The sequence below is a fragment of the Athene cunicularia genome, assembly GCF_003259725.1.
Source record: "Athene cunicularia isolate RWA chromosome 1 unlocalized genomic scaffold, athCun1 chr1_part1, whole genome shotgun sequence".
Lineage (NCBI taxonomy): Eukaryota > Metazoa > Chordata > Aves > Strigiformes > Strigidae > Athene > Athene cunicularia.
In genome coordinates this window covers 44,390,473-44,417,830 of record NW_020799091.1, presented here as the reverse complement: position 1 = coordinate 44,417,830, position 27,358 = coordinate 44,390,473, and the positions used below count along the sequence as shown (strand labels likewise).

Here is a 27,358-nt window from a genome sequence, read left to right as displayed (position 1 = left end):
AGTGTCCTGAAAGCAGAATATTTCAAAACCTACTCAGATAAAACAGCTGATTGCCACTGGCATCAGCAAGCCATGACTGAGAATTTATCAGTTGTATTCCATCACTTTTAGTTTTCTTACCTTTTTCAGAGTAGTAAAGTCAGTTTTGCATTCAACTTCACATCAAAAATAACCCTAATTGTCTTATTTCAAATTTCAGTGATTTGTATAAGAAAAGAATACTAAAGACAGATTGGACTTTAAAAATTGATCATGATGACCTTTGAGAAGTTCTCCTTATATTCCACTATTTACATTTGGCATATTGTTCCTGAATATAGACAGAATATTTCTTCTGTGCCTGAAGAAATATGAGTTCCTATCATGTCCCACATCTTGGGAAGCCAGGATAGTACCCTAACCTTCAGGCTTATTAAATATTCTAATACAAGTATCCTTCACTTTTTCCTGTTGCTGTTTGTTTTAATATAAGCTCCTTAAATATGGAGGTAGCCAAATAATAAGAATTGTTTCGTAGCTTGAGGAAACATCTGGGTTGCTATACTTTGCTCAAAAAAATACTTTTTTTTTTTTTTATTGTGAGAGGTAACGGTAAAAAAAAGGAGAACCTGAGATCACTCCTTGCTTCTGTATATTTTCTAGCATAGGGATAAGGCTTCATGGTTGGGAACTGCTTCAGATCCCATGGTGCAGAAGGAAATAAACACAGATTTCACACCTTCTAAACAAATGCTGAAGGTACTAGATAAAAGATGACTGCCTAGCCTCTCTGTTCCCATTAGAAATCAAGGTCCAAATTTGTAGATATTCTTTGATTAATTGAAACTCTTTTTTTGACAAATAGTTGTTTCCCCAAAAAAGTACCCAGACAAATGGAAATAACCTTTTAGTGTCTAAAAATATAAAATAATCCAAAGTACTGTGACCTAATTCTAAAGTCTTACAAGAGAAACTTACATTTAACTAAGGAAAACCCATTAAAATCAGAATTATTTAACTGCATTCAAGACTTTACAGTGTAATATTTTGTGGATATACAGTTATATTTAATTCACAATGGCTGCATTGCTTGCAAGTAACTTAACACTGCTTGTCTTAATTTTCAAAACACAATTCTGCAGGAGGGGCTGAGCACATTCACAGAATTATTAAAAGAAGATTGCTTAATATACTTACTTGCATATACTTGTTTTGCAGCTATTTGCATTAAGCTGTCTATAGTTCTTAGAATTCTGCGGATTAATACGCATAGGAATAATAAATTACTGTGTCAAAATAAAAGAACATCATAGACCAGAGTTGATGGTTTAGCTTAGTGGTTGAAAAAAGTGTGTGTTTTTTTCTAGGTTGTGTTCCAATAGCAGAACATTGATAGTATGTGGTCTTAAAAAGGTGGATACCTCAGATAATCACTGTGTATCATTTTAAACATGTTTGTAAGCCTCTTACTCAGTTTGCCTTATAGCTGTATTTACTTCATATGTTTCCTGACTTTTGAGCATTAAAGAAAATAAATCTGGTAATACAATTGATCTTTCTGCAAGTCTCTTGTTGCAGTCAGGCTGACACACAGAGAGATAAAAAATAAATAATCCTTAGTTTCTGTTGCAACTGTGATAAACTTAGTTAACTCCTGGCATTTTATGTAAGGGTGTAAACTGTTCTTCCTTTACTAGTGTTTTGTGGAAATAGTGAACTGTGCCTTTTGATACCTTCATAGTAGCGTTTTCTCTGTAAATATTTCCTAACACTTGTTTGTATCTATCTTTGGGAGAAGAAATGTATTGAAAATATTTTAGGGGGAAAAAAATCCCTTTATGTTTTCTTTCATTTTGATGTGAGCAGAAGCATGTGTTTGAATTTTATCTTGTGTTCAAATCTTTAATCCTTGTTTTGTATTATTAAAGATATCACTGCCAATACTTAATAATTTAATTATGAAATATACTAAACAGGTGACCGAATGAATTTCACAGGAGCTGCTAGACCGATTTCTCCAGCAGGAAAATCAGACATGTCATCAAAACACAGAGCTGACTGCAGGTCACCCAAGCTTGATGTGCGAATGAATAGAGCTGCTGCTGACCAGAAGAAACCCAGGAATACAGAAGGCTTATCTGCCAGTGAGTCTCTTATGCTGAAATCAGATGCTGCTAAACTGCGGTCAGACTCTCACAGCAGGTCTTTGTCTCCAAATCATAACACTTTGCAAACACTAAAAACCGATGGAAGAACAACTACTGGTCTGAGAGCTGAATCTCCAGGGCCAGGAACCCGGTCATCTTCTCCAAAGACAAAGACACTTACAGCTGTTAGATCTGGTGCTAGTTCTCCACGATCCTCATCACCCCATGACAAAACTCTACCTCAGAAAGCTTCATCCCCTGTGAAAACAAAGCTTGATCCTCCTCGAGAACGATCCAAATCAGATTCTTACACATTAGATCCAGACACCCTTCGCAAAAAGAAAGTACCTCTAACAGAACCCTTAAGGGGGAGGTCCACTTCACCCAAACCAAAAATTATTGCAAAAGATGGAAAACCTGTTACAGAAACTGAAAATAGAGCTCCTTCCCCTCATGTCGTACAAGAAAATCTTCACAGTGAGGTTGTTGAAGTATGTACTTCAAGTACTTTAAAGACTAACAGCATTACGGATAGCACCTGTGAAGACAACACAGAATTCAGAAGTCTGGATGATGGTTCTAGTAAAGTTCATTTCAGCATAGGAAAAGCACCACTGAAAGACGAGCAAGACATGAGAGCATCTCCAAAAGTGAGCCGTAAATGTGCTGGTAGGCACACAAGACCCAAAAAGGAAAAATCCAGCTTTCTTTTCAAAGGAGATGGCTCCAAGCCTGTAGAGCCTGCCAAGCAAGCAATGTCACCTTCCGTTGCGGAATGTGCTAGAGCTGTATTTGCTGCATTTCTTTGGCATGAGGGAATAGTTCATGATGCTATGGCTTGTTCATCTTTTTTGAAGTTTAATCCAGAACTGTCCAAAGAGCATGCACCAATACGAAGCAGTCTTACTCAACAACCTGCAGAGGAAAAAGAAACCAAGCTGAAAAATAGACATTCATTGGAAATATCATCTGCTCTTAACATGTTCAACATCTCACCTCATGGACCAGATATATCTAAAATGGGTAGCATCAATAAAAACAAAGTCCTCTCAATGTTAAAAGAACCACCTCTGCATGAAAAGTGTGAAGATGGAAAAACTGAAACTACCTCCTTTGAAACATCCAGTCATCACACAATGAAATCCAAGTCTCCTCTTCCGTTAACACTGCAGCACTTGGTAGCATTCTGGGAAGATATTTCTTTAGCGACTATTAAAGCAGCTTCCCAAAACATGATTTTTCCAAGTCCTGGTTCTTGTGCTGTGTTAAAGAAGAAGGAAAGTGACAAAGATAACAAGAAAACCAAAAAAGAGAAGAAGAAAAAAGAAAAGGTTGAGACTAGGCCAAGGGGAAATCTTTTTGGCGAGATGGCTCAGCTTGCAGTGGGAGGACCTGAAAAAGACACCATCTGTGAGTTGTGTGGAGAATCCCATCCATATCCGGTGACTTACCACATGAGACAAGCTCATCCAGGTAAGATTACATATTTTTTTAATTCCTGTGTCCATCTGTAGAATATATTGCACATGCACGTTTTGGTAATAAGTTAGGAAAATATGTCAAGCTGTCTTGTCTAACATTCTAACACAGTTCACTGTAGAAGCTAAATCAAAACTTAGACTCTCATAAATTATTTACATGCTTGTATAAGTAATTTTAAGTAGTTATGGATTTGAGCTTTTAAAGATGCTGGAGAAGGTTGTTTAAAACAAGGCCTAAACAATGAGCTGACATTACAGTAGCTCTCCAGAAACATGCCAGTTGTTACACTTCAGGACTTGAAAGTATGCTGAGAAAATTGGAAGTAAAATTAAAAATAAGAGATTAATTAATTAAGGTTTCTGTGTTGCCAAAATTTATCTATTATTATTCTGCTGTGAACAGTAGAAAACTGCTCTTTATCTGCGGTGTCAGCACTGGGAATCAGTGACTTAATTTTTTTGGTTTAAATTTATCTTAAAAATAATAAAAAATTCCAGTTAGAGTCTCTAGACAATTTGTATTGTAAAATACAACCTGAGTCTGTTATTTTATCTCTTCATGTGGGTCCCTGAATTTTTTTCAGGGGTTTGTTTAATTTTAGGAAAATTAAGTAAATCAATGCTAGTTAGGCATTATCTTAGCTAGCGGAATTCAAAATATGTGTAAGTTGTGTTTTCTTTAGAAATGGGATTGCTAACAGAAGGGATTAGCTACTATATAGCTAGTAATAAGTAGCCTTCTTAGATACAAAATGCCTTCTGTGTTTTCTAGATTGTAAACATAACTAATTATTTTGCCAGTAAGTTCAGGCTGATGTTGTATGCACTTATTTTAGCACTGTATGCAAAGTTAAAGTAAAATTCAGGAGCCTTATTACACAGCAATTATCAATTCCCTGATTCTTTCTGAAAACCAGTAATCAGCAAAGGGGAGTGTACTTCATTCCCTTTTAAGCTTTGCTAGAGGGGGGATGGGTTGTGTTTGTTAAATTATAGATAATGTTGGCTAACACATAATACTGACCTCACCCTCACTTAACTGTATGAATAGTTGTTGATGCTTTGGACGAATTCAGAACAAAAATTTGAAAACTACAGTGCATCTGGATTCTTTAGATGCTGCTGGAATACATGGACATGTACCTTGTTTTTTAATCAATTCAGATATACAGAGAAAGAGGAAATTAGGCAAGGAAAAGAGAAATGTTTTCCTTCCCCCTCCATCCCTCTTTCACAGTAATAAATAATAATAATAATAATAATAATCTTTCTTTTGAAATAACTTTTCATGGTTTTCCCTGATGTAGGTTGTGGCCGTTACGCAGGTGGCCAAGGTTATAATAGCATTGGGCACTTTTGTGGAGGATGGGCTGGTAATTGTGGCGATGGTGGTATTGGAGGAAGCACTTGGTATTTGGTTTGTGATCGATGCAGAGAAAAATATCTTCGTGAAAAGCAAGCAGCAGCAAGAGAGAAGGTATATTCATCTGTTTCTCATATGTTTAGCACTCTATCTGCTTAATAGTACTGTGTTCACAACGTGAACATAAAGTTGTGCCGGTTTAAAAAATTTGGAATTTTAGTATCCTGAAAGGTTTTGGAATATCCACTTATGTATTGATAGGTTTAAAATATTAAGATAGAAACTTTGCTGATTACTTCTGACAAGATTTCTTCGCTTCAGATGATAGTGTTTTCAAATTCATGAAGTAATTTTATTTTTTATCCCAATACAACTGCAACATATGATGTAATACCTAATTTAAAGTATGTGTCAGTTTATTTAACATTGAATTCTGTTTTATTTGACTACTGAAATATGACTGCTGTTTTAACTTTGTATGTTTGTAGTTTCTTTAATGATCTTAATCATCCAGATCATTGGATAGAGGTGCCAAACACTGGGCAAACTAGAGCAATTTTTAATGGGACTAGTACCAGAGGAGGTGTTCTTATGTTGGTCTTCCATGACCAATTTCAAATTCTTGCTTAAAGTGTGTTGAGGTTTTAAGATAAGCAGAGCAATACTAATTTATTTTTGAAACTTTTTGCACACAAAATTCATCCTTAGGCAAACATCAAAACTTTCAGCTGTTTAATAATTAAAGTTTGCCAAGTTATGAGAAGTGCCATTTTGTAATAGAAAGTGTTTTGTAACAGGAAGAATCAAGCAACTTTAGTATAAGTGACATTGTCCGCTTTTCCTGTGATGATGTATAATTTAAATATCCCCTTTTAAAATTTTGCTAGATTAAACAATCCAGGAGAAAACCAATGCAAGTTAAGACTCCTCGTGCCTTGCCAACTCTGGAAGCTCATCAAGTGATTAAAGCCAATGCACTGTATTTACTGTCACTGAGTAGTGCTGCTGAGCCCAGTATCCTCTGCTATCACCCTGCAAAAGCATTCCAATCTCAACTCCCCAGTGTCAAAGAAGGAATTTCTGAAGACTTTCCTATTAAAATGCCATGTCTTTATCTCCAGACTTTAGCAAGGTAATTCAAGGAATTTTATGAATGTTGATTTTAATACTCATCTATTTATGGTGTTGAATAAAAATGTGTGTATAAACTAAACTGAAACTTACATAGAAAAATACATATTTTCCTAATTCTGTATTGTCTTTGTTCTTCTTTCTCTTGTTTCCATGATCTTGTTTGGTTTCTTAGACTGTATTTGCTCCAGGGGTCAAATATGCCCTGAGTAGCTTTTGGATACTAGGTATTTTTTAACAACAGCTTAGCTTCTGTCCAAAGAATTTAGAATTTCTTGAAGGGTTTAATTTACTGTGTTAGTAGCAGACATATGTGCTGCTTTTGTCTCTTCACAGCTAAAAATAGTAAGAAGGAAGCCAGAAGACTTGTACTTACTTGGTATTTCGAAGTAGATTTCACTGTAGTGTCTCATGTTTATGATGGATAGACATCTGAGCCTAAAATACATAATGGAAATATCTAATAAAAATCCTGGAAGATAGCAAAGGGTGATCTCCACTCTCTGTTTGTTGAAAATGGCATTATATTTTCCACTAACACTTATAAGTCACAACCACCTTAAATGCATTAGGTGAGGAGTAAATGAATAGCGTCAGCTGGCGAAATGTATTGGCAAAGAACTTTTGTGTGTGTGTGTTTCAGGAATTTGTAATCCTTAATCCTAATTTTAAAATCTAATTTGATGTAGGCATCATCATGAAAATTTTGTTGGATACCAGGATGACAACCTCTTCCAGGATGAGATGAGGTACCTGCGCTCAACTTCAGTACCTGCACCGTACATCTCAGTTACTCCTGATGCAAGCCCTAATGTCTTTGAAGAGCCAGAGAGTAACATGAAATCTATGCCCCCAAGGTACTTGCTTGTAATTCTAGGTACTATATACAAATGCTAAAGTATTAGCATAACAACAATTTAAAAAAAAAGTAAAGGTTGCTCTAGTTAAGTAGCTAAAGTATCAGATCAGCCCAGATCAATCTCTGAAATGGCAGCAAAAAAATTGAAAACATATGAAGCTTTAATTAGAAAAATATCTTCAGTGAATCATAGCATATCAGGCATATTTTCAACCGCTAGTAATCCAAGTTTGCAATTTGGATTTTAAACTTTTAACTATAATGCATATCAATTGCTTCTCTCTAGAATGGTCTTGGTTTTAGAACCTAAATATGAAAAACAGGTTGTTCATAAATTGATGAATTTTCCTTAGGGAAATTCATCTATAGTCCTTATTCCAGGCCTGTTTATCTCTCTGTAGAGACAAGTAAAGTTTTTCCAAAATCTCCAAAACTGCAGAACTCAAAAAGTGATCTAAAGAGCAGTGGTCCAAGAACCATACCTCTTGTGAACTCCTTAAAAATGCACCATTTTTTTCCCCTTGTATTTCTGTTTAACACAGCTGACTGTAGTGGAGATTAATGACCTTTTTGAAAGAAAGTAGCTGTTATCTTCCAGGATTTCATGCTGAAAGGAAGTTTGAAAAGGAGGGAATTTCATTAACTTATATTTTTCAAAGGAAATGTTGCTGCTTCTTTCTGTGGGATGTTAAAATGTCACTGAAGAAATGACAACTTAATACTATCTAGGACCAAGAGTGCTAGATGGTTTCCGTCAAGTTATGTCATTTTTCTTATCTCATTAAGTTTATTATGATCTAATTCAAGTAATTACAGAATTTTTTGGTTTGCCAGGGGGAAAAAAAAAAAAAGGCTCTTACTGTTGCATAATAATAGTCTGAATTCAACTTAGATGCTCGGTGTTTTCAGATATCAAACAGTGATTCCTCATAATGAGGATGTAATGAGGAGAAAACTTGCTTTTAATCTGTTTTTATTTCAAACTGTTATATTTTATACTGACTGCAAAAACAGTTTATTGGAATGCTACAATCTACAATGTAGTCTTTTCAGAAATAGAACTTTTCTAACAAAACTCCTTAAGAGTGAATCGTATCGGTATATTCCTTTATTAAATCTGTGGACACCATGGTCTCCTGAGGCCTGTAGGGACAGGATAAGCTGGGAGTTCTTCTGCAGACTGTAAGTCCACTGAAGGTAAGGAGTAAAACATGTCAGAGGTGTAGCTGTAGCAATTGAAAATTGGCTTTAATGATATTAAAAACTTTTACTTCACGCAAAGTTCTAAATTTCAGTTGGCTTGCATATTAAAAATTCACCCCATAGACTTTTCACATGCATTCTCAGTGCAAATTTGGTCTGAAACTCCAATTCAGGCATGATCTGAATGTTTGTAGTCTCTCTAAAACAATACCTAAATTCTTGAAACTTACTGTGTACATCATTACATTCGTTTATAAAGCACTTGCATACTTTTTCACCACATGTAATTCTAATATGTGCTCCTTCTTTTCCAGCATTTAAACAATTATTAGGTACATAAGACAAACTTTCATGCAATCGTAGCATTGTCATTATGAGATTCGTGTGTCTTTAATGTTTATATATAATTCAAGTGTACGCTATATATTTGTTAATGGGTCTATAACTTCACTCATTTCTTTGTAGTTTGGAAACCAGTCCAATAACAGATACAGATCTTGCGAAGCGTACAGTCTTTCAAAGATCATATTCAGTTGTTGCATCAGAATATGACAAACAGCACTCAATTTTACCAGCACGTGTAAAGGCAATCCCTAGGAGACGAGTCAACAGTGGAGATGCAGGTAAGGGCACAGACATTAGAAGCACTGAAAAATATTTAAGGATATGGATTTGCAGTTCTTCTTGGAAACCATAGACAAATGCAATTTTTATAAATACATGTCATGACTTTTATTTCTGTTTTTTAAAAACCATTAGCTGTTTGTTAATCCATATAGGATTAGCCTATGAACAGTTCAGGAATTACAGTGCTTCTGAAATCTGTGGTGCATTTTTTGTGCTTGATTTAAAAGTTAGTGGTGGTTTTTTCTCCGTGGAAGTATAATTTTTCCACGTTGCTTTTTTTAACACATTTTTCTCATGAGAAAAATTAACAAAAATATCATTTTGAATATTGCTCTATTGCTTTTTATTTTTACTGTGGCTATAAAATTAAAATGCCAAAGAATCTAATGTATGCGTATTTTTATGCTTTTGAATAGAAGTGGGGTCCTCTCTTCTGAGACATCCATCTCCTGAACTTTCTCGGTTAATCTCCGCCCACAGCTCTCTTTCCAAAGGAGAGAGAAATTTCCAGTGGCCAGTACTGGCATTTGTAATACAGCATCATGATCTGGAAGGACTTGAAATAGCAATGAAACAAGCCTTACGGAAATCTGCTTGCCGAGTCTTTGCCATGGAGGTATTAATGTACTAACGGATCTTGCATGATTAAAATAAGGCATTTGTAAATTCTTTCTCAGTTTTTTTTTTAAATCATTTTTATATAGATTAAAAAACAAAAAAAAATATTTTATGATGTACAGTAAACCTATTCTAAAAGTTCACTTAATTGTATTATTAACTCTAAAAGTTACTAATACAAAAGCATTGCCTGTAAACCTTTTTTGATAGTATATCTGTTGTGTAGAAAAATCTCTGATAAACTATTATTATTAAGGCTGCAAAAATCAATTATACATATACTGTATTTTCCTTGTTTGATCAGCATCTTCCTGGTCTTACTTGCCATACCTTTTTCAAATCTTGGACTGCGTAGTCTTTAGAATTGTTTTGTTGCTGTCAATATCTAGATATTTCACAACTTCATTCTGAGATGGGTGAATGCTGCCCCTGTTTCGTGGCTAATGAATGAGTGACCAAAAGATCCATTAAAGATCAGTTACTTAAATAAAAGCTACAAGAGGCATCATCATTGAGGCCATTTTTTTTTAACTTCAGCTAAACTTTAGTAAAGTTTCTTCTGAACTTGTATACAGCACAGGTATTTTTCAAGTGTTTGCAACTTGCAAAAATATAGGTGGATTATCTCAGATAAAGTAAAAAACACACCTCTACTGTTGAGCACCACTCATCAAATTTCCAAACATCAACATGCAGAAGTATTGCAGCTTTTAGAAGACCTTATAAATAAATAAAGCTTTTAGAAGACCATATAAATGTTACAATTTTTAAAAAACTTTTTTTCCTTATTATGTTGATTTTTTTTTAAGTGGCTTAATTGTTTTGATGAATTCAGTCAATGGCAGAAACCAAATCCCAGCCTACAGAATTATAAAGGTTCTTTAGTTTGTTAACGAGTTTGAATAGTAAGGAGTACTGCCACCTCATCCTCTAATAATCTCTGAAAATACATAAGAATTTGAATTTTTTTCATCCTTAAAGCTTTTTTCAAAGAACTTGTTTTTGTGTATGGTGTTTTTGAATTACTTTGCTATGTCCCCTGCAATATAGTTGTCACTTTAATAAACTGGTATAGCTATAGAGCACTGTGTCTTACTTGAAGACCTCTACATTATTATTTGCCTGTCCAAAAGCATCAGTGCATCTCCTTATATAAACAGTTTAAGGAGTTGTTTTACTCCAAGTTTGCTTAACCAATTAATAACTCCTTATATGTATTTTATTTTAGGCTTTCAACTGGCTTCTTTGTAATGTCATTCAAACAACTTCTCTTCATGATATTTTATGGCATTTTGTGGCTTCCCTGACTCCTGCACCAGTAGAACCTGAAGAAGAGGAAGATGAAGAAAATAAATCAAATAAAGAAAATACAGAACAAGTAAGTGAGGCTCAGCATTCCTTTCATAAATACATTATCTCTGTTGATTTTGTAGTCAATGTAGAAATATTTTTATTATGTGTGGAAAAAAAACCACAAAAACACCACCAAAACAAATAAAACCACCCACCAAAAAAAAAAAAAAAAAAAAAAAAAAAAAAAAAAACTTAATCCTTTCTTTGTGAAACAGAACTTTAATTATGGAATGAAAATTACTAGTCTTAAATTGTAATTGAATTCTTCTGATAGTCATAGATAAATTATTTTTTCTTCTAAAATTGCCAGATTTTGTGTGCTGATGAATTTCAGTCTTTTAATGTATTATTTTTGTGAGTATTCACAGGAAAGAAGGAAAAAAAAATGCACATAGCTAATCTAGTAACAAAAAAATTTAGTTTACTTTTTCTTCCTCCTTTGCCCCCCAAAAAGGTGAGAGAAAAGAGAAGATATTTTTCAGAGAAGCTTTGTTGTACTGTCTGCTGTCTTTCAGTGCTTTAAGTCCATAGTTAACTCTGAAAATCTATAATTAATTTAGAAATATAGACATAAAAATAATTATATATGTAACTAATTATATATACTAGGTATAGTTAATTTAGTTCTTTAAGAAAAATCTCTAGTTCTGAAAGTATAGCATGTAAAATGGTATAGTATAACACATCAGTCTTTTGAAAGGTGTCTTTATACAGTCTCTTCTAGATTTAGCTCTAACTGAAAACATTATGTCCACAATGAATAGCTCAAGAAATCATAGTGCTGTTAGTAAATCAGGGTAAATTTTATCACTTCAAATCTAATCCAGCTTTGAAATTAAAAGTTCTGAAATTAGTCTTTTCAGCATCGCAGCCCTGGTACATTGCTACAGTTGCTTATAAAGCAACTGTAATCTTGTGATAAATTTTATGTGGGATATCAACTATTCCATATTACTGTATCAACAGGCAGATTTATAATTCTACTTACTTATTTTAAGTTGTACCAAATTCATCTGTGTATACATTAAAGCTGATTTTCAGTAGCTCTGTGTATTATATTCTGAATTTTTTTTCTGTGTTTGGCTCCGTCAATTTTCTGCCTTGGAGTAATTTCAACTGCTACATGAAAAGCACTGCTAGAGTGAGGGAAATGTGTTCCCACTGGTCCTTATGCTGGTCAGCCTCCAAAATAGGGACCTTTACTATATAAAAGAATAAACAAATACTGTCTTAGATGTAGTTTGTATAATACTGACTGAAAGATAAAGGGCATTAGAAAGAAATGTTAAATATGCCACTTCCTCTTTGGTGTGAATGTTGCTTTTCTTTTGATTTGAAGGGGGAACTTCAATATTTCCCTTGGTCACTTGGCTGGGATGATTAATTTTATGGCATACAAGAAACTGGCAACAGTTTTCAGCTAAGCGTTAAATATCACTGAAGTGATATGTATTCAAATCACAAAATCTTCCTTCAGTAGTCTGATCATATAATAAAAAACCCCATGTAAATGTATGTACACAGTGTAATAAATCCAAGGCTTTTCCACAACTAGGATTGATTTCCTTATGTGAAATATTTTTATGTATTCTTTAATATACTGGGAAAGGGCGAGAAACCCCAGTGATGAATTCTGTAAAAATGGCGGCTAGAGATCTAGAACCATAAATGTTTTGATGTGTAAGGTATAGGTTCAAGGGCAGTGTCCTCTCTGCCTTTTTTGCTAAAGCAAAACAAAATGCAAGAATTACTAAGCTGCAGGGGAGATAGGGGAGCAGGTTGCTATCTGTGTAGACAGGACCCTTGACCTAGGCTTTGAACTTTTTCTGAATAATTGATTCTATTTAGTCTAGAGTTCAATCTCATGCTTCCTACTTCATACGCTGAGTACACTTTATCACATCATACCCTCCAGGAAAATACAAAGAAATGTCTGTTTTGATGATGTCTAGTTAAGCATGTGCCTAAAATTAATTTCAAATAATACCATAGCATTTCTAGGCCTTCAATCAGTCAAGATCCATGGGAAACCTACTTACCAGAACATACATTGATAATTGCGTTTAAAATACTAAGCTTGAATCTGGCTTTGGATGTCAGTGTGTTGGGGGACATGCAGCTGGGTTCCATGGTTCAAGAAGGATCAGATTTTCTTTTAAAAAAGCAGCAGAGGAAACAATTCATATCCTTCGTAGATGACTATTGCCCTACCTTCTGAAACAGGATATCATGATCACAACCTCCTCCTTTTTCTCTGCTACTCTTCCCATAACACACCTTGCTGGTCCTCTGCCACTGCTTTCATACCCACTGCCCAGTGGAGCTTGGCTCCTAGTGCAAAGCCATTCTGATACTGACACAACTTAACTAAAAATCATTATTTTCATATCTCTAATGAAATAAAGCAGCTGATAACCTTAGCTTAATTAGCAAGTTTGTTATGGCTGAGTTTTACTGTCAAAGAAGTTGTTATTTACAGCTGGAATATGTTATTTTTTCTAGTTTGTTTGTTTTCAGATTATTGCAGTGTAATGTTTCACATCTGTAAATCATGAGAAATATGTGATATATACAGTATATTTCCCAAATTCCTTGATTGTTTTTCATGTATAACTTGTTATTGTAAAAATTCTCTGACAGGAGCTACTTTGAAGTTCACATTCATTATAGGATTGTTGCAGTTGTTATTAAACGAAATATCATAAATGTTTTTATTTAACCTTTTTTTCTCTGAAAGTCTGTTAATAACATAGAAATTGCTTTGCATCGTAGGAAAAAGACACAAGAGTATGTGAACATCCTCTGTCAGATATAGTGATTGCTGGCGAAGCAGCTCACCCATTACCGCACACTTTTCATCGCCTTCTCCAGACTATCTCTGATCTTATGATGTCTCTTCCCAGTGGTAGTGCATTACAGCAAATGGCCTTAAGGTAAGCACAAATTAAGAAAAGTCTTAAGAGACTGGAAACGTAACATTGTAGATGAAAAGATTTTGCAGTGTAGATAGGAAGTTTGAAACAACTTTATGCGCCTGTGTGAAAAGGAGCATGTCTATCCTTATGCATAGGAGAGATGTATGTAAAAGATGTATGTATGTGTTCATACATCTAGATAATATTATGAAATGTTATGTAGAAAAAAAATGTATTCGCTCTTAAATTTTGCACTATATCCACTATGAAAGAAACAGATATTATTAATATGGTAGAATCTGTGTGTGTGTGCATGGTAGTGTAATACCTTTTGCTCAGAAATCTGTCATCTGAATAGTATCCTTAAACTGTTTGAACTTTCCTGTGTATCTGTCTCAAACGATACAAACTGAACAACAGTGATTCTATTCACTGTTAAGATTCTAAGAAAAGTTTATTCCTGCCTTCTTCAGAGAGATGCGTAGAAACACTTAAGATCCTGCAAAAACTTTAAGTTAAATGTTTATAGAAAATATTTGAAGAAGTTTCACTGGTAGGTTATGTCTTTTAAACAATATTCAAAATTTCAAAGTCTGCTAAATGTGTTTTCAGGTGCTGGAGTCTCAAATTCAAACAATCTGATCATCAGTTCCTGCACCAGAGCAATGTTTTTCATCATATCAACAATATTTTATCTAAATCTGATGATGGAGACAGTGAAGAGAGTTTTAGTATCAGTGTTCAGTCAGGTTTTGAAGTCATGAATCAGGCAAGTATTACATGTGTCTCAAGCAGAAATCAATTGTGAACAGCCTGTATTTCCTATGATCATTCTATTTGAATTAAAATATTCATTATTGCAATGTCATATTTCCTTGAATGTATCTCAGTTTGGGATCTTGTTGCTGATATTCAGGTTCTCATATTTAATTTTAGAGGTTCAAATAGTGACCCTTAGCCTGTATATCACTCAAACCTAAATTTTGGAGCAGTGCTTTTTAAGTTCTTGTTTGCAGATAAGGTGTTTGTGGATCTCTTACAGTTCGTTTAGTTAATTCATTTGGTTCATTGAGTTCATTTTTTAAATGCTGTGTACTTCCATTTCTTATTTGTTTATATCTTTTTATTTCCTTCCGTTATTCTGAGGAGCACAAATTAATACTCCTGATTAATATTTTTAAGTTTTTTTCTTCCATTTATTAATACATTTAGGCATTTACTTATTCATCTGCTATTAATATTTCCATTGGCTTAAAGGGCTGAATAATTAGAACCAATAAATGACAAATTTCTTCTTTAATTCAGAGAGCATATTTCTCAGAACAGAAATGTCTCTGGCTTTAAAAATTGTAAATAATGCCTGTATTTTGGCTCACTTTCAGTTATTTTACGTATTTTCATTTGCTTTCACAGGAACTGTGTATAGTGGTTTGTCTAAAAGATCTAACCAGCATTGTTGACATTAAAACATCAAGCCGACCTGCCATGATTGGCAGTTTAACAGATGGGTCAACAGAAACATTCTGGGAGTCAGGAGATGAAGATAAGAACAAAACTAAAAACATCACAATTAACTGTGTAAAAGGAATCAATGCGCGTTACGTGTGTGTTCATGTAGACAATTCCAGAGATCTTGGGGTAAGAGGAAAATGAGATTAAATGTCTCCCATTGAAGGTACCTAGTCAAATCTGTATATATTTATCAATCAAGAACCATAGTTTTCTTTGTCCGCTTCAGTTTGTAATTCTAATTCAGAAGCTTACATTTCAGAGTAAAGTTTCAAATTCCTGTGGTTTTGAAAGCAATCCCTGATATGATCAGACCAATCCAACTAAAGTTGCAGTTTGCATGAACCAAAGACTGGGAAACTTAATTCTCAGTGGCATGTTCAATTTCAGATACATTTTCAAGCATTTAATTATTCTTAAGTTACTTTTCCTGCACACAATTTCTATAGAAGGATTCAAACAAGGAGTTTTTTTGAAATCCAAAATACTTTCTAGACTTCCTACATTCATGTTGATTGATCTGTACAGCAATGTTACAAATATGTCTTCAATTCAACTACAGGTTTTAATACAAGGAGCAATTTATTATTTTTGGAGAGCTGTGCTTTGGAATTCTTTGTGCTTGGTTTTGATCACTTCTAAAATATTTTTTTTGTAATAAAACAACGTGTTTTTCTTTTATGTACATACTCTTATAATACAGAAGAAATAGTCAGAATGGTCCTCAGTTGAAGTGTGTTGTACTTATTTTGCTTGTCTGTTGCAGAACAAAGTAACTTCAATGACCTTCCTAACTGGCAAGGCAGTAGAAGATCTCTGCAGAATAAAGCAGGTAAACATTTTAACAGTTGACACTGAAAAATTGCTGTCATTTTTTGGCTGCATATAGCAGAGATTTTTCTAAGCAAATGTTTTCCATTTGTTGCAGTAGGTAAATTGTTTTACAAGTATCAGGCATCATTCTTGGAAAAGACTGTATTGTTAATAGCAGAATTCAGTCATACATACTGAATATTGCTCAAGCTTTTACTGAAGCAGAACAGGGTAGTATAAAATGTTCCTTTGATTTTTATTTTTTTCTATTACTACAACTGAAAGGATAAGTGATCATGTAAAACATTTCCAAAAAGACTATTTAGGTTGTGTTTTATAAGGTACAACAAGCTGTTTGATATTTTTTCTAGGGTATGCATATCTGAATATATCTGAAATAATTGCATTAAGTAGCATTACATGTTGTTAGATATTCTTATGCCTAGCTTCTTAGTGTTGCACTGTCATTGCGTTTTATCTGCTTCATGGAATCATTTTTCATTAGAGAAATGCAGCTTAAAGAGTTAGCAGCATTAAAATGAGTAGAAAGTAGAACATAAATCATTTACGCTCAACACAAGTTTTTCTAGTTACATGATCTAATACACATTTATAAGCACACATTTTACCCTGCCAGTTTAGTTCTCAATTCCAGGTAGCTGAAGACTTCTGTCTGGTGACTCATATTCAGAATGGTATTCAGTCTTTGTACTTCTGTTGCTAAGCCAAATGATAGATGCATTTTTTTTTATACAGAGAACAGTGTTTTATATTTTGGCACTGATGTGACCCATCAAAGGTATTTAAGGTTTCAAGCAGGCAGTTGCCATTTTGGGCTTAAAACTTTAATATTTGGTTATTGACAGTCTGTGGTAACATTTTTAAAGAAGACGTATTGTCTTACAACAGAGAGAGAGTTTGCTTTTCTCTACCTCTTAGCCTCAGAGAGCATTTTAAGACAAAGATACAACTCCAAAGGATGTTACAAATCTGAAGAAACAAAACTTCAGTACAGTGGGCTCATACTAAACAGTTAAGTAAGAGTGCGTATATATATGTAGACAGATAAAAAGGTTCTGTGTGTGTATTTCTTTGTAAGTCTTTATGTATAGATACAAAATATAGATTGGGACACACCTGCTCCTCTTGGAGATTACTTTTTTTTGTGAGAAGACTCACTTGGTATGCCTGGCTATCCAGCGAAAGAAAAGAAGGCCACAGCAGAGCTCAGGCACTGGACACATGGTCATTCATACAGGTTGTTAGCTTGCTCCCTGGCCTTGTCTGCTCAAACACAGTGTCCAGGCATTCTTCCAGGGTTGGTTCACTCCCAGAAGATAGGCAGGACTCGATGCAGCTTTGCTTCCTCTTTGCTGAACAGTCCTCTGACACTCCTCCAACAGGTTTTTTTATTTTCAAACACACCCACATACTATACTGTAACTCATGCATACCCTGGTTCATAGTATTTTAAGAAAAAACAAAGCGCCTTGTCTGCTGCAGCACAGTTTGATGCAGACATTGAGAATTAGCATAGAAATGGGAAAGAACAAATACTGGCTTGATTACAAATGAGCCTGTGGATACAAGAGGTGGCTCACTTGGCTCAGGGACAATTGTAATTTAGGCCCACTCAAGGTTGCTCTGAGCGATGATGCGAGTCACTGCACCCTATCAGGTTTTGGCTTCCAGTAGTGACATCACAGTTTAAATCATACAACATTATTTACATTCTTTTTTTTAAAACTATATTTTAAAATGAACTTAATCTGATTTTTTTTTTTACAGTTATTTAAATGAGACATTGGCTTCCACAGTTACAGTTTCTTTGGCAGGGGTTTATGTGAATAGGGATGAAATTGCGTGTTATATTTTCAGTTAAATTATGGCAATTTCTTTTAAATGACAAGTAGTGAGGAAATACTAGTTCAAAGTGTTTTTTTTAATGTGTGAACTGTTGCTTAGAGGATAAAAGGGATAGATAGGACACTATTTCTAATAGGCTTTAAAGACAAAAAATAAATTACTGTATGTGATTTTTCTTTAAGTTTGAAAACTTTTTTAATCTGAATTCATGAGGTTGAATATTTTTATAAGTAAATATGATAGTCCTACCTCTCAGGATGGAAATTTCATAGCAAACACTGTATTGGTTCCAGTGATACATAATAGGTTTGTTTTAGAGGTAGGTGACTTTTTGTTTGATGTAATGTCAGTTCCCATCTTTATATTCCTGTTTAATAGGTAGACTTGGATTCAAGACATATTGGCTGGGTAACAAGTGAACTTCCTGGGGGTGATAATCACATCATCAAAATTGAATTGAAGGGTCCAGAGAACACACTGAGAGTTCGACAAGTGAAAATTCTTGGATGGAAAGATGGTGAAAGCATTAAAATAGCAGGCCAGATTTCTGCAAGTGTAGCTCAACAAAGAAACTGTGAATCTGAGACACTGCGAGTATTCCGACTTATTACATCCCAGGTGGGATTTTAATGATGTGTTTACAGTGAAAGTTACTATAAATTGTAGAATTTAGTACTTTATGTTTTGATGTAAAATGTCACATCTGCACAAGTTTGTCTTTGAGATAAGCTAATTGTCACTGTCTTTCTTCCAGGTATTTGGAAAACTCATCTCTGGAGATGCTGAACCAACCCCAGAACAAGAAGAGAAAGCACTGTTGTCTTCCCCAGAAGGAGAAGAAAAAGTACACAATGTATTTATTTGTATTCTATCAATAATACTTGGCTGAAAAAATTATCTAGCATGATTTTCAGTATTTGTTGTATGTCTTATGCTACATAATTTTCAGATCAAAACAGAAGTAAAATATCACAATTGCTTTTTTTAAAAAAAATTATCTTTTTTTTTTTATTAGTAAATTATAATTAGAGCATATGGGTTTAGGTGGCGCAATTTATGCCTACAATTACAGAAGTACTTGGCACCTGCAGTACTGGTCAACCTGAAAGTCCTTCTTGCCCATTGCATTGTGCCTTAAGAGGGGCTCTGTTGATGTTTAGAGAAAAAGTATTAAGAAACTTCACGAACATCCTTTTTACCCATTATACTCTCCTGTATTCCAGCAAGGATTAGTTTAAGAAGTGTTGCTGAAAAGGTCACTGTAAGTGGACTGTCATGTTTAATAGCCAAAATTGGACTGTATGAAAGTGATTTTGTTTTTCAGATAATGTATGGTTTTCCTCTACCCAGTATCTAGTGGCAATAAGTTCCATGAACTCCACGAATTATTTTTGTAAAAGTGTATTTTTGTCACACCTGCTGTGCAATAACTTGTGTGTTCCCTGTTCCTTTTATTGTGAAACATATAAATTGAAAAATGTATTCCATGCACTGCTTTATAAAGACTTAATCAGTGATTGCATTAAGCTACGTGAAGAGATTGAATCTCAGATAATTGTACTTCACTTGTTTTGCTTATTAATTTATGTCATGCTCAAATTTCCTCTTAGAAAGAAAGTAAATACATCTAAGAGGTATTTATTAACCATAGTTAAATTGATCTTGCTTATGTATCTTATTTCTCTGTACCAAAAAGCTACAAACTTTTAGAACAAAGTTTGTTGATATTCCATGTTAATTGCTGCAGTAATTAGGAAGTGTTCTTGAAAATCTTGTTCTAATATCAAATATGCTTTTTTATGAAGGCAACATCAGATGCAGACCTAAAGGAGCACATGGTAGGGATCATATTCAGCCGGAGCAAACTGACAAATTTGCAGAAGCAGGTTTGTTCATTCTGAAATGCTTTGAGGATTAAATGTTCATGTGTTGTAATAAATATGCTTATTTTCAGTGAATATAGTACCTTTCACTTGACGCTTTGAGTTCTGCTGGTCTAATTTTGGTTTACATTTTAAGTGGTGTGTGTGTGTGTTTTATATGATAAATCTGCTGAAATTGATGCTAAAAAAATCCAGTTTAATAGGATAAAACCTCCTATCTTAGTAGGATCAATTTAAAACAGTTTTAGAATTGAGTTGTAAAAGGTACTTATTCATGTTTGCTAATAGCATAATAGTAGACCCTCTCAAATTTCTAGGAGAGGTTCAGAGACAGAGTTTAGATTCTTAGTTTTGCACGTTTTCTCCCCATTTCTGTCATCAAAAAGTATTTAGGTTTGATAAAATGAATCCTAAAAAGGTAATCAGTATGTAGATTCCTTCAGTTAATGAAAGTTTGAGTTTGTGCTTTTCTTACTTACCTTTGTTTTTCTTAACATAAAGCAGTAGCTAGAGTATGTTTTTTTTTTCTATTGAATACTGACTTTTTTTAAAATATACAAACTAAGGCATCTTTTATATTATCTTTATTACACCTATCAGAAGACAAATATTGCTGTAAAGATTTTCAGAGTAATACAGGAAGTATTAGGTTAATTTTGAAGTTTCTTAGATTAGTAAATCATGCAGAATCTACTTCTTTGTAACCCATCTCAGCAAACTTTAAAATCTTTTAAATATGCTTTTAACATGCTATTGGAAAAATGAAAACATGGTTTCTAAAACTTTCTAAGCTTCCTGAATAGTAAACTAGAGACTAAGTCTTTTACCAAGTCCTTTTCTTTTGTGAGTATTGAGTAAATGTATTTCTTTAGAGGTTTTGTGGGTTTTTTAATCTGAATTCTGTCTTAAAACAAATTAAAAGGCAGGAAGTGCAATTAAAAATCATTTATTTCAGTGAAGTTTTCCAGAATGAAGATGAGCAAATTCAGTATTAAATCTAAATCTTAACCATAAAGAATTTTAGCTAATCTTTACTGTAAATCTAAATTTTATTCTTTATTTAATATTGAAAATAATTTAAGCACGGGCCAAATTTCATAGGCTTTCCATTTTAGTTATAGTTGTGAAGGTACATAGCACACAATCTCTTTCACTCTCTGAAAGTTCTTAAGAGTTACTGTGTATTTGGATTCTGTTTGGATAGGTGTGTGCTCATATAGTCCAGGCCATACGAATGGAAGCAACCCGTGTGCGTGAAGAGTGGGAGCATGCTATTTCTAGCAAAGAGAACGCCAACTCGCAGCCTAATGATGAAGATGCTTCTTCTGACGCTTACTGCTTTGAGCTGCTGTCAATGGTTCTGGCACTGAGTGGTTCCAATGTGGGCCGGCAATATCTGGCTCAGCAGCTGACCCTGCTTCAGGATCTCTTCTCATTGCTACACACTGCTTCTCCCAGGGTGCAGAGGCAGGTGAGTACTAACTGTTCCTTGTCTATCTTGGTATTTCTAGAAAAAAGTCTTTAGAATCCTTTAATTGTGTGCACAGTAGTGTAATATGTATTTGAACTTACTTTTTTGTGAAGTGTAGTTTTGTGTTTTCTCTTCAAAAATGTTTTCCCAATCATACTCAGATCATCCCTATATTTCACATAGATAACTGTAAATAAAGCAACTCATTTTGTTCTTGTGAATAGAAATTTATGAACATTTAAAAACAAATCACAGAATGTCTTTTTGGAATTTGAGTGTCAGGTTTTAGGGTTGTTTCCCAGTTTTTGAATGGGGTTAAAATGATGACATTTTAACTGTTTGATATATAAATGCATATATACTCCAGCACCACCGCAACTTATGTATGAAACTATTTGTAGGAAGCACAGTGTTGAAGACAATAAAGGCTGCAGTTATGAAATTAAAACTCACTTTTGAGTAAGTTTGTAATGCTTTGTCTCCAAGAGGTAGAGCTGAGGTGTAGGAACCCAAAATTGCATGATTAACACTTACGTCATCATGAACCTAAATCGGCAAACTATTCTGAAATGCCTTTGAGTAATACCACTCTTCACCTTTCTTTTCTTTATTCTGAAGGATTTTGAATGCAGTGGTGTAAATTGCTTTCTCAAACCATACATCAAAGGGACGTATGGTTTGCTTGGCAGGGTTTGTTGCTGAAATGAAGTAGGATACACAAGAGCAAATAGTCATTCTGTGTGTCCTAATGGGGATCTTTTACATAAGCACACAGTCTCTGTTTTGAAGTGATGTTGCGAAGGATTCTTCAGTGAATCTTACTTCACAGTAGCCCAGTTGTTCATGTTTTCAACAGACTCATTCATGTCCTGTTACGTATTTTCAGTTTGTCAGGTCTTTCTGTTGCAGTGACTCAGAATTCTGGTTTTTAAGAAGAAAGTTCAGATTCTGATGTTGGCACTGCCTTGTGACTGGCAGTACTTACATTTAGACCTGTGTGATGTACGACATTCTAAAAAGACTTCTTAATGTTCATGTATTGCATTTGTCTACTTATGAAGCACAGTACTGTCAAGAATTATTACATATAATTTCAAGAACCAGAGGTGCTCCTTTTAAATATCAGAACTATAACTTCCCATTTCTCAAGTTTAAAAGCTGGTTTATTTATTTATGGAAATAATTCTGAAGAAAAAGCAATTAAGTTTTTAGGTATGGAAGGAAACTAGTGAGGTGACTGCTTATTTTTTAGTAAGATCTCATGCCACTTCACTTTGGGGAAAGGGCCTGAGAGCCTGGTTGCCCCCATTTATATGTGCTGCATGTGCTCCAAATGTCGGTAAATATTTACATGATTTGAGGAGAACGTTGTTAATTCTTGCCATTTTAATATCATGTTTGATCTCAATGCATAGTGACAGCTAGAATTATGGGATAACTTTTATTTTACTGATTAAATAATTTAAGTTATTATGTTATGGGATAACTTTTTTAAAAACCATAATCCATAATTATGGGACAGTCTTGCTAAAACATAACAGATGAAGCAGAGGCTTTGCTAGTTGAGAATAGACCTTGCATGAGTAGAGAATGGTTGAAATGTCTGTCAAATGGACAGGACCTAAAAATCCAGTGTTGTTTGGATATTTCATATTATGCATATATAATGCCCATATAACCTGTATAGATAAGGTGAGAGATTTTTAGTTAGCTTTGCCTGTTACTGATGTGGCATGAGTCCTTAGCATCTTTGTCTTACACTCAGGCTATGAGAGTAGTAGTGTGGAACTCTGTTTCTTTCTACTCCCGGATTCCTCAGAGCCTTAATATCTGGTTTTGAACTTGAATGTTTTCTGAGTATATGTATGTTTATATGCATCTAATATACATAACTATATAGACATATAAAATATTTGCTTTAGTACAATTAATGCACTAGCTAGTTGTTGCTAGGTGGTATGCCTTCTCTGGGTGGATTTTTAGTTCCAGTTTCAGAAGTTTTTCTGTCTCACACTCTCTTTATTTTCCAGTTTTCTCAACTGTAACAGCATCACATTTTAACTCTACTAGAGGCAGATACTGCCCCACTTAGTAATTACGATATATTGCAGATATGCAAAATGCAGGGTTTTTTTCTTAATGTAAACAGTTTTTCAAGAGAATATTGAAAGCTTGAGAAATCAGAAATGTTAACTTCTTAAGCTTTCATACATCCTGATTGGGACCAAAATTTGCATGATATAGCCAATTTCAACCCCAGTTCCACCAGCTGGTAAGGTTGAAGCATATAATTCCAGGACAGCTGCTGTGAGTTACACAGCAATTCGCACAGATTTCCTTATCAACAAGTTTCAGTTAAAATATCACAAGGAAAACTAGTGGAGGAAGAAAAGAGTGTCATGATTCTCAGTACCTTGAGGCAAGTTCTTTGTATCCAGAAGTCTGAAGTGTCTCTAACAGTTCTACGACAGAGTTTCTAGCATCTAAAGATTATGTGCAAAGTGGGTAATGTGTTTATAATATGCAAGCAAATCAGAGTTGTACAAACTGCTGTATCGCTGTTACCATAAGTACAGTACCAAGCATATTTTTATTATTATATGAACACTAAATATTGTTTGAATGAGATTGACTCCTTGGCCTTGTCTCACTGGGTATATTGTTAAACACTTCAAAGCAAGGTAGAAACCTTAGCAAATTTCTTCCAGGTGTGAAATATTTAAGTACAGAAAGTAGATTTGATCCTTCTTATTAAAATAACTTGTGAAGAAAAAGATTTTATTTGACTTTGCTTGAGCTGTCTTGTTAAGAATTGCGTTGTTCTGATATTTTTTTTCTTCAGGTAACATCATTATTAAGACGTGTTTTGCCCGAGGTAACCCCTAGTCGGCTGGCTAGTATTATAGGAGTGAAGTCTCTTCCACCAGCAGATATAAGTGATATCATTCACTCAACAGAAAAAGGAGATTGGAATAAACTAGGTATCTTAGACATGTTTTTGGGATGCATTGCCAAAGCTCTCACTGTACAGCTAAAAGCCAAAGGAACTACTATAACAGGGACAGCTGGCACTACTGCAGGCAAAGGAGTTACTACAGTCACACTTCCAATGATCTTCAATTCCAGGTTTGTTTAAAAATATGTATATATTCTCAAAATAAAGGCACAAAACCACAACCTATTATATGATTAATATATGCACTATTTCTTTGTGTGGATTTTGACCAATAGTAACAAATTACTTGAATTTACTTCATGTATTACCATATGTCCTTTGCAGCTATATTCGGCGAGGTGAAAGCCATTGGTGGATGAAGGGTTCAACACCTACACAGATTTCAGAGATCATTATTAAACTCATTAAAGACATGGCAGCAGTAAGTTTCTATCCTTTAAATGTATGGAGGATATTTAAGGATTTCTGTTAATAATGTGTGGAGGTTATTCAGATATTTCTGATACAATTTTTCATTGCTTTCTATTACAGTTAGTATTGGGTTGAGCTGTTAAATGTGAATTGATCTCAAGAAGAAAAAGGTCCAGTCTTCTGGGTAGAGTCTTAGTCTAGGAGCAGTAGGAACTCAGTTCCTATTCTGCTAAACAGAAATCCAGTTGAGAAATAAGCTTTTAAATAAGTCACTTGTATCAGAAATTTAAGAAGTAAATAATTGCATGTCATTTTCTACATTATTAACTTAGAAGCCTAGCTTTTTAAGACTTGAGCACTCTGAACTCCAATTGAAAAGTTAAAAATCTGTTTCAGGCAAGTTTTTTAGCAGAAGAATTTGATGAAAAGTGATTCAGCTATTTCCCAGAAACAATACTGGAAAGAAAACAAAACAAAAAGACCCAACAAAACAACAACAATAACAAAAGCAGACAAAGAAAAAAAATATTTAGGGGACAATTGTTTAGTTGTGAGATTGGTTTTGTTTTTCTACATTCTGTACCTATATCAGTGAGACACCCCCAATAACATAGGCTTTCCTCTGGGATTACTCTTAGAAAGCTGTTTCAGTGTGTTCAGCTTTGGTGTCCTATTTTCTAAACAGAATAACAGAATCGTCTAGGTTGGCAAAGACCTTGAAGATCATCCAGTCCAACCGTTAACCTAGCACTGACAGTTCCCAACTACACCATATCCCTAAGCACTATGTCAACCCAACTCTTAAACACCTCCAGGGATGGGGAATCCACCGCCTCCCTGGGCAGCCCATTCCAACACCTAACAACCCGGTCTGTAAAGAAATGCTTCCTAATATCCAGTCTAAACCTTCCTTGGTGCAACTTGAGGCCATTCCCTCTTGTCCTATCACTTGTTACTTGGTTAAAGAGACTCATCCCCAGCTCTCTGCAACCTCCTTTCAGGTAGCTGTAGAGGGCAATGAGGTCTCCCCTCAGCCTCCTCTTCTCCAGACTAAACACCTCCGGTTCCCTCAGCTGCTCCTCGTGCGACCTGTGCTCCAGACCCTGCACCAGCTCCGTTGCCCTTCTTTGGACAAATATTGACTCTTCACTTCTCTTGTATGAAGATCAAACTTTATTCCCCTTCAGTCTAGATGAGGGAGACCTGACTGAGGCCATTCACAGTTGGGAATAATAGCGTTTCTTGATTACATTTTGCAGCTGGCTTCTGTGGTTTAGGCATGCTCAAAACTTGTTTGGAGATTTGGCCCTGTTACCCAAAAGTGGATAGAGGTATAGAGGGGTCCTAGTTTAAAAACCCTTCTTTGAGGATTTTAGAGCAGCTAATTATCAGTAGGGTGATATCAGTTTTACTGGTCACTTTGTAAGTTAAAAATGTTACTTTTTCAGCATTTGCAGTGTGTAGGTACCTAGATCTGAGTTAGTCACTATAGCTTCCTTTTTAGAGTCCAGTGAGTCTCAGTTATTTCTGTCACCTTTAGCATGAGATTTAGAGATTACATTAAGAATTTAAGGATTCTGCAGTCTCTTGAGTCAGGAACTTTAGGGTATGAATCAGTGCCATAAGCTCAGAAACTTTACAGTTGGTTTGGAAAGTATGCTACAGTTCTGATGTTTCCTGTGTACTCCTCTTTATTTCTTTCAAATATAGAAACTGTGGAGAATATTCACGAAGGCCAAGCTAGGCGAGTGACATTCTCCACGAACCCACTGTAATCTGTGTGTTGTTCACTGTCATTTAGTTGTGTTCCAGCTCTGTATCTTTTTTTCTTCTGGCAGGGGGGCTTTAGGGATATCCCCTTTCATTCTTCAAATCATATACCCTCTGTCTGTTCCAGGTTAGTTATTGCAGTAGTTGCTCAGAGACTACCTCAGTCAGTCACCTGAGTATTTGAGGGCTAGTTTTTTCCTGATCTGTCTGATTTGAAAATACCTGATTTGTCAGTCAGGCCTGACTTCCTCTTTTTTTATTCTGACTTGAGATCCTGATTGTTGTATCTAGCAGCTCTAATTACAGGTTTCGTTGTTCTTAATAATTAATAAAATCTGTAATAAATTGTTTTCTCTTTACCAGGGTCATCTATCAGAAGCTTGGTCCCGTGTGACAAAGAATGCTATTGCAGAAACCATCATAGCTCTGACCAAAATGGAAGAAGAATACAGGTCACCAGTGAGGTGCATTGCAACAACCAGAGTAAGAACTTTACTCGACATTAGTTCATTGTAAACATGCAGTAGGAGGCCATCCAAGAGCCTTCCTATTTTAGGAAAAACTTCCTTATACAGGTTGTTTTGGGAAACAATGCAGTTTATATTTTCCAAATCTATCTGTGTGCATAATGGACAGGTATCCTAAAACAATCACTATTTTTCCTAATAAAAGTCCTGCTTTCTCTGTGTCACAGCAGACTGAGGTTTTTTGTGGCAGATATACACCAGTGAAAAGTGAATTTTGATTAAAAATGTGTCCTTGATACCTACCAAGTAATGAAGAATAAGTGTTATACCTATACATTTGGGGTTTTATCCTTGAGGTAATTCTGCTTTAAGTTTGTGATACTTCTCTTTTACTAAACTTACGAGATCGTCTGCATGGAAAATTGCACAATATATATCAGCTGTCTTTTTCCAGTCTCTGCACCATTATTTTAAGTGGTTTGACTTCTGAGTCATCAGCTGCCACATATCAAGGCTGTGTTTATGAAAACACTCAG

The 27,358-nt window shown here is 34.8% G+C and overlaps 1 protein-coding gene across 3 annotated transcripts in view; it reads left to right on the top strand.

Annotated features, from left to right (window-relative positions):
- The window catches only part of MYCBP2 (MYC binding protein 2, E3 ubiquitin protein ligase), a 173,446-nt gene that overhangs the window by 132,856 nt on the left and 13,232 nt on the right, over positions 1-27,358 (top strand). For all 3 annotated transcript variants that reach the window (XM_026849212.1, XM_026849204.1, XM_026849219.1), the window contains 18 exons: positions 1,956-3,599; positions 4,915-5,084; positions 5,858-6,102; positions 6,791-6,958; positions 8,629-8,786; positions 9,207-9,406; positions 10,637-10,786; positions 13,534-13,694; positions 14,289-14,445; positions 15,090-15,314; positions 15,952-16,017; positions 18,243-18,482; positions 18,619-18,717; positions 19,670-19,750; positions 20,952-21,218; positions 24,061-24,344; positions 24,499-24,595; positions 26,719-26,838. In XM_026849212.1, the coding sequence (XP_026705013.1) occupies positions 1,956-3,599; positions 4,915-5,084; positions 5,858-6,102; positions 6,791-6,958; positions 8,629-8,786; positions 9,207-9,406; positions 10,637-10,786; positions 13,534-13,694; positions 14,289-14,445; positions 15,090-15,314; positions 15,952-16,017; positions 18,243-18,482; positions 18,619-18,717; positions 19,670-19,750; positions 20,952-21,218; positions 24,061-24,344; positions 24,499-24,595; positions 26,719-26,838 (4,532 nt within the window). The remainder of the gene's footprint in view (positions 1-1,955; positions 3,600-4,914; positions 5,085-5,857; positions 6,103-6,790; positions 6,959-8,628; positions 8,787-9,206; positions 9,407-10,636; positions 10,787-13,533; positions 13,695-14,288; positions 14,446-15,089; positions 15,315-15,951; positions 16,018-18,242; positions 18,483-18,618; positions 18,718-19,669; positions 19,751-20,951; positions 21,219-24,060; positions 24,345-24,498; positions 24,596-26,718; positions 26,839-27,358) is intronic.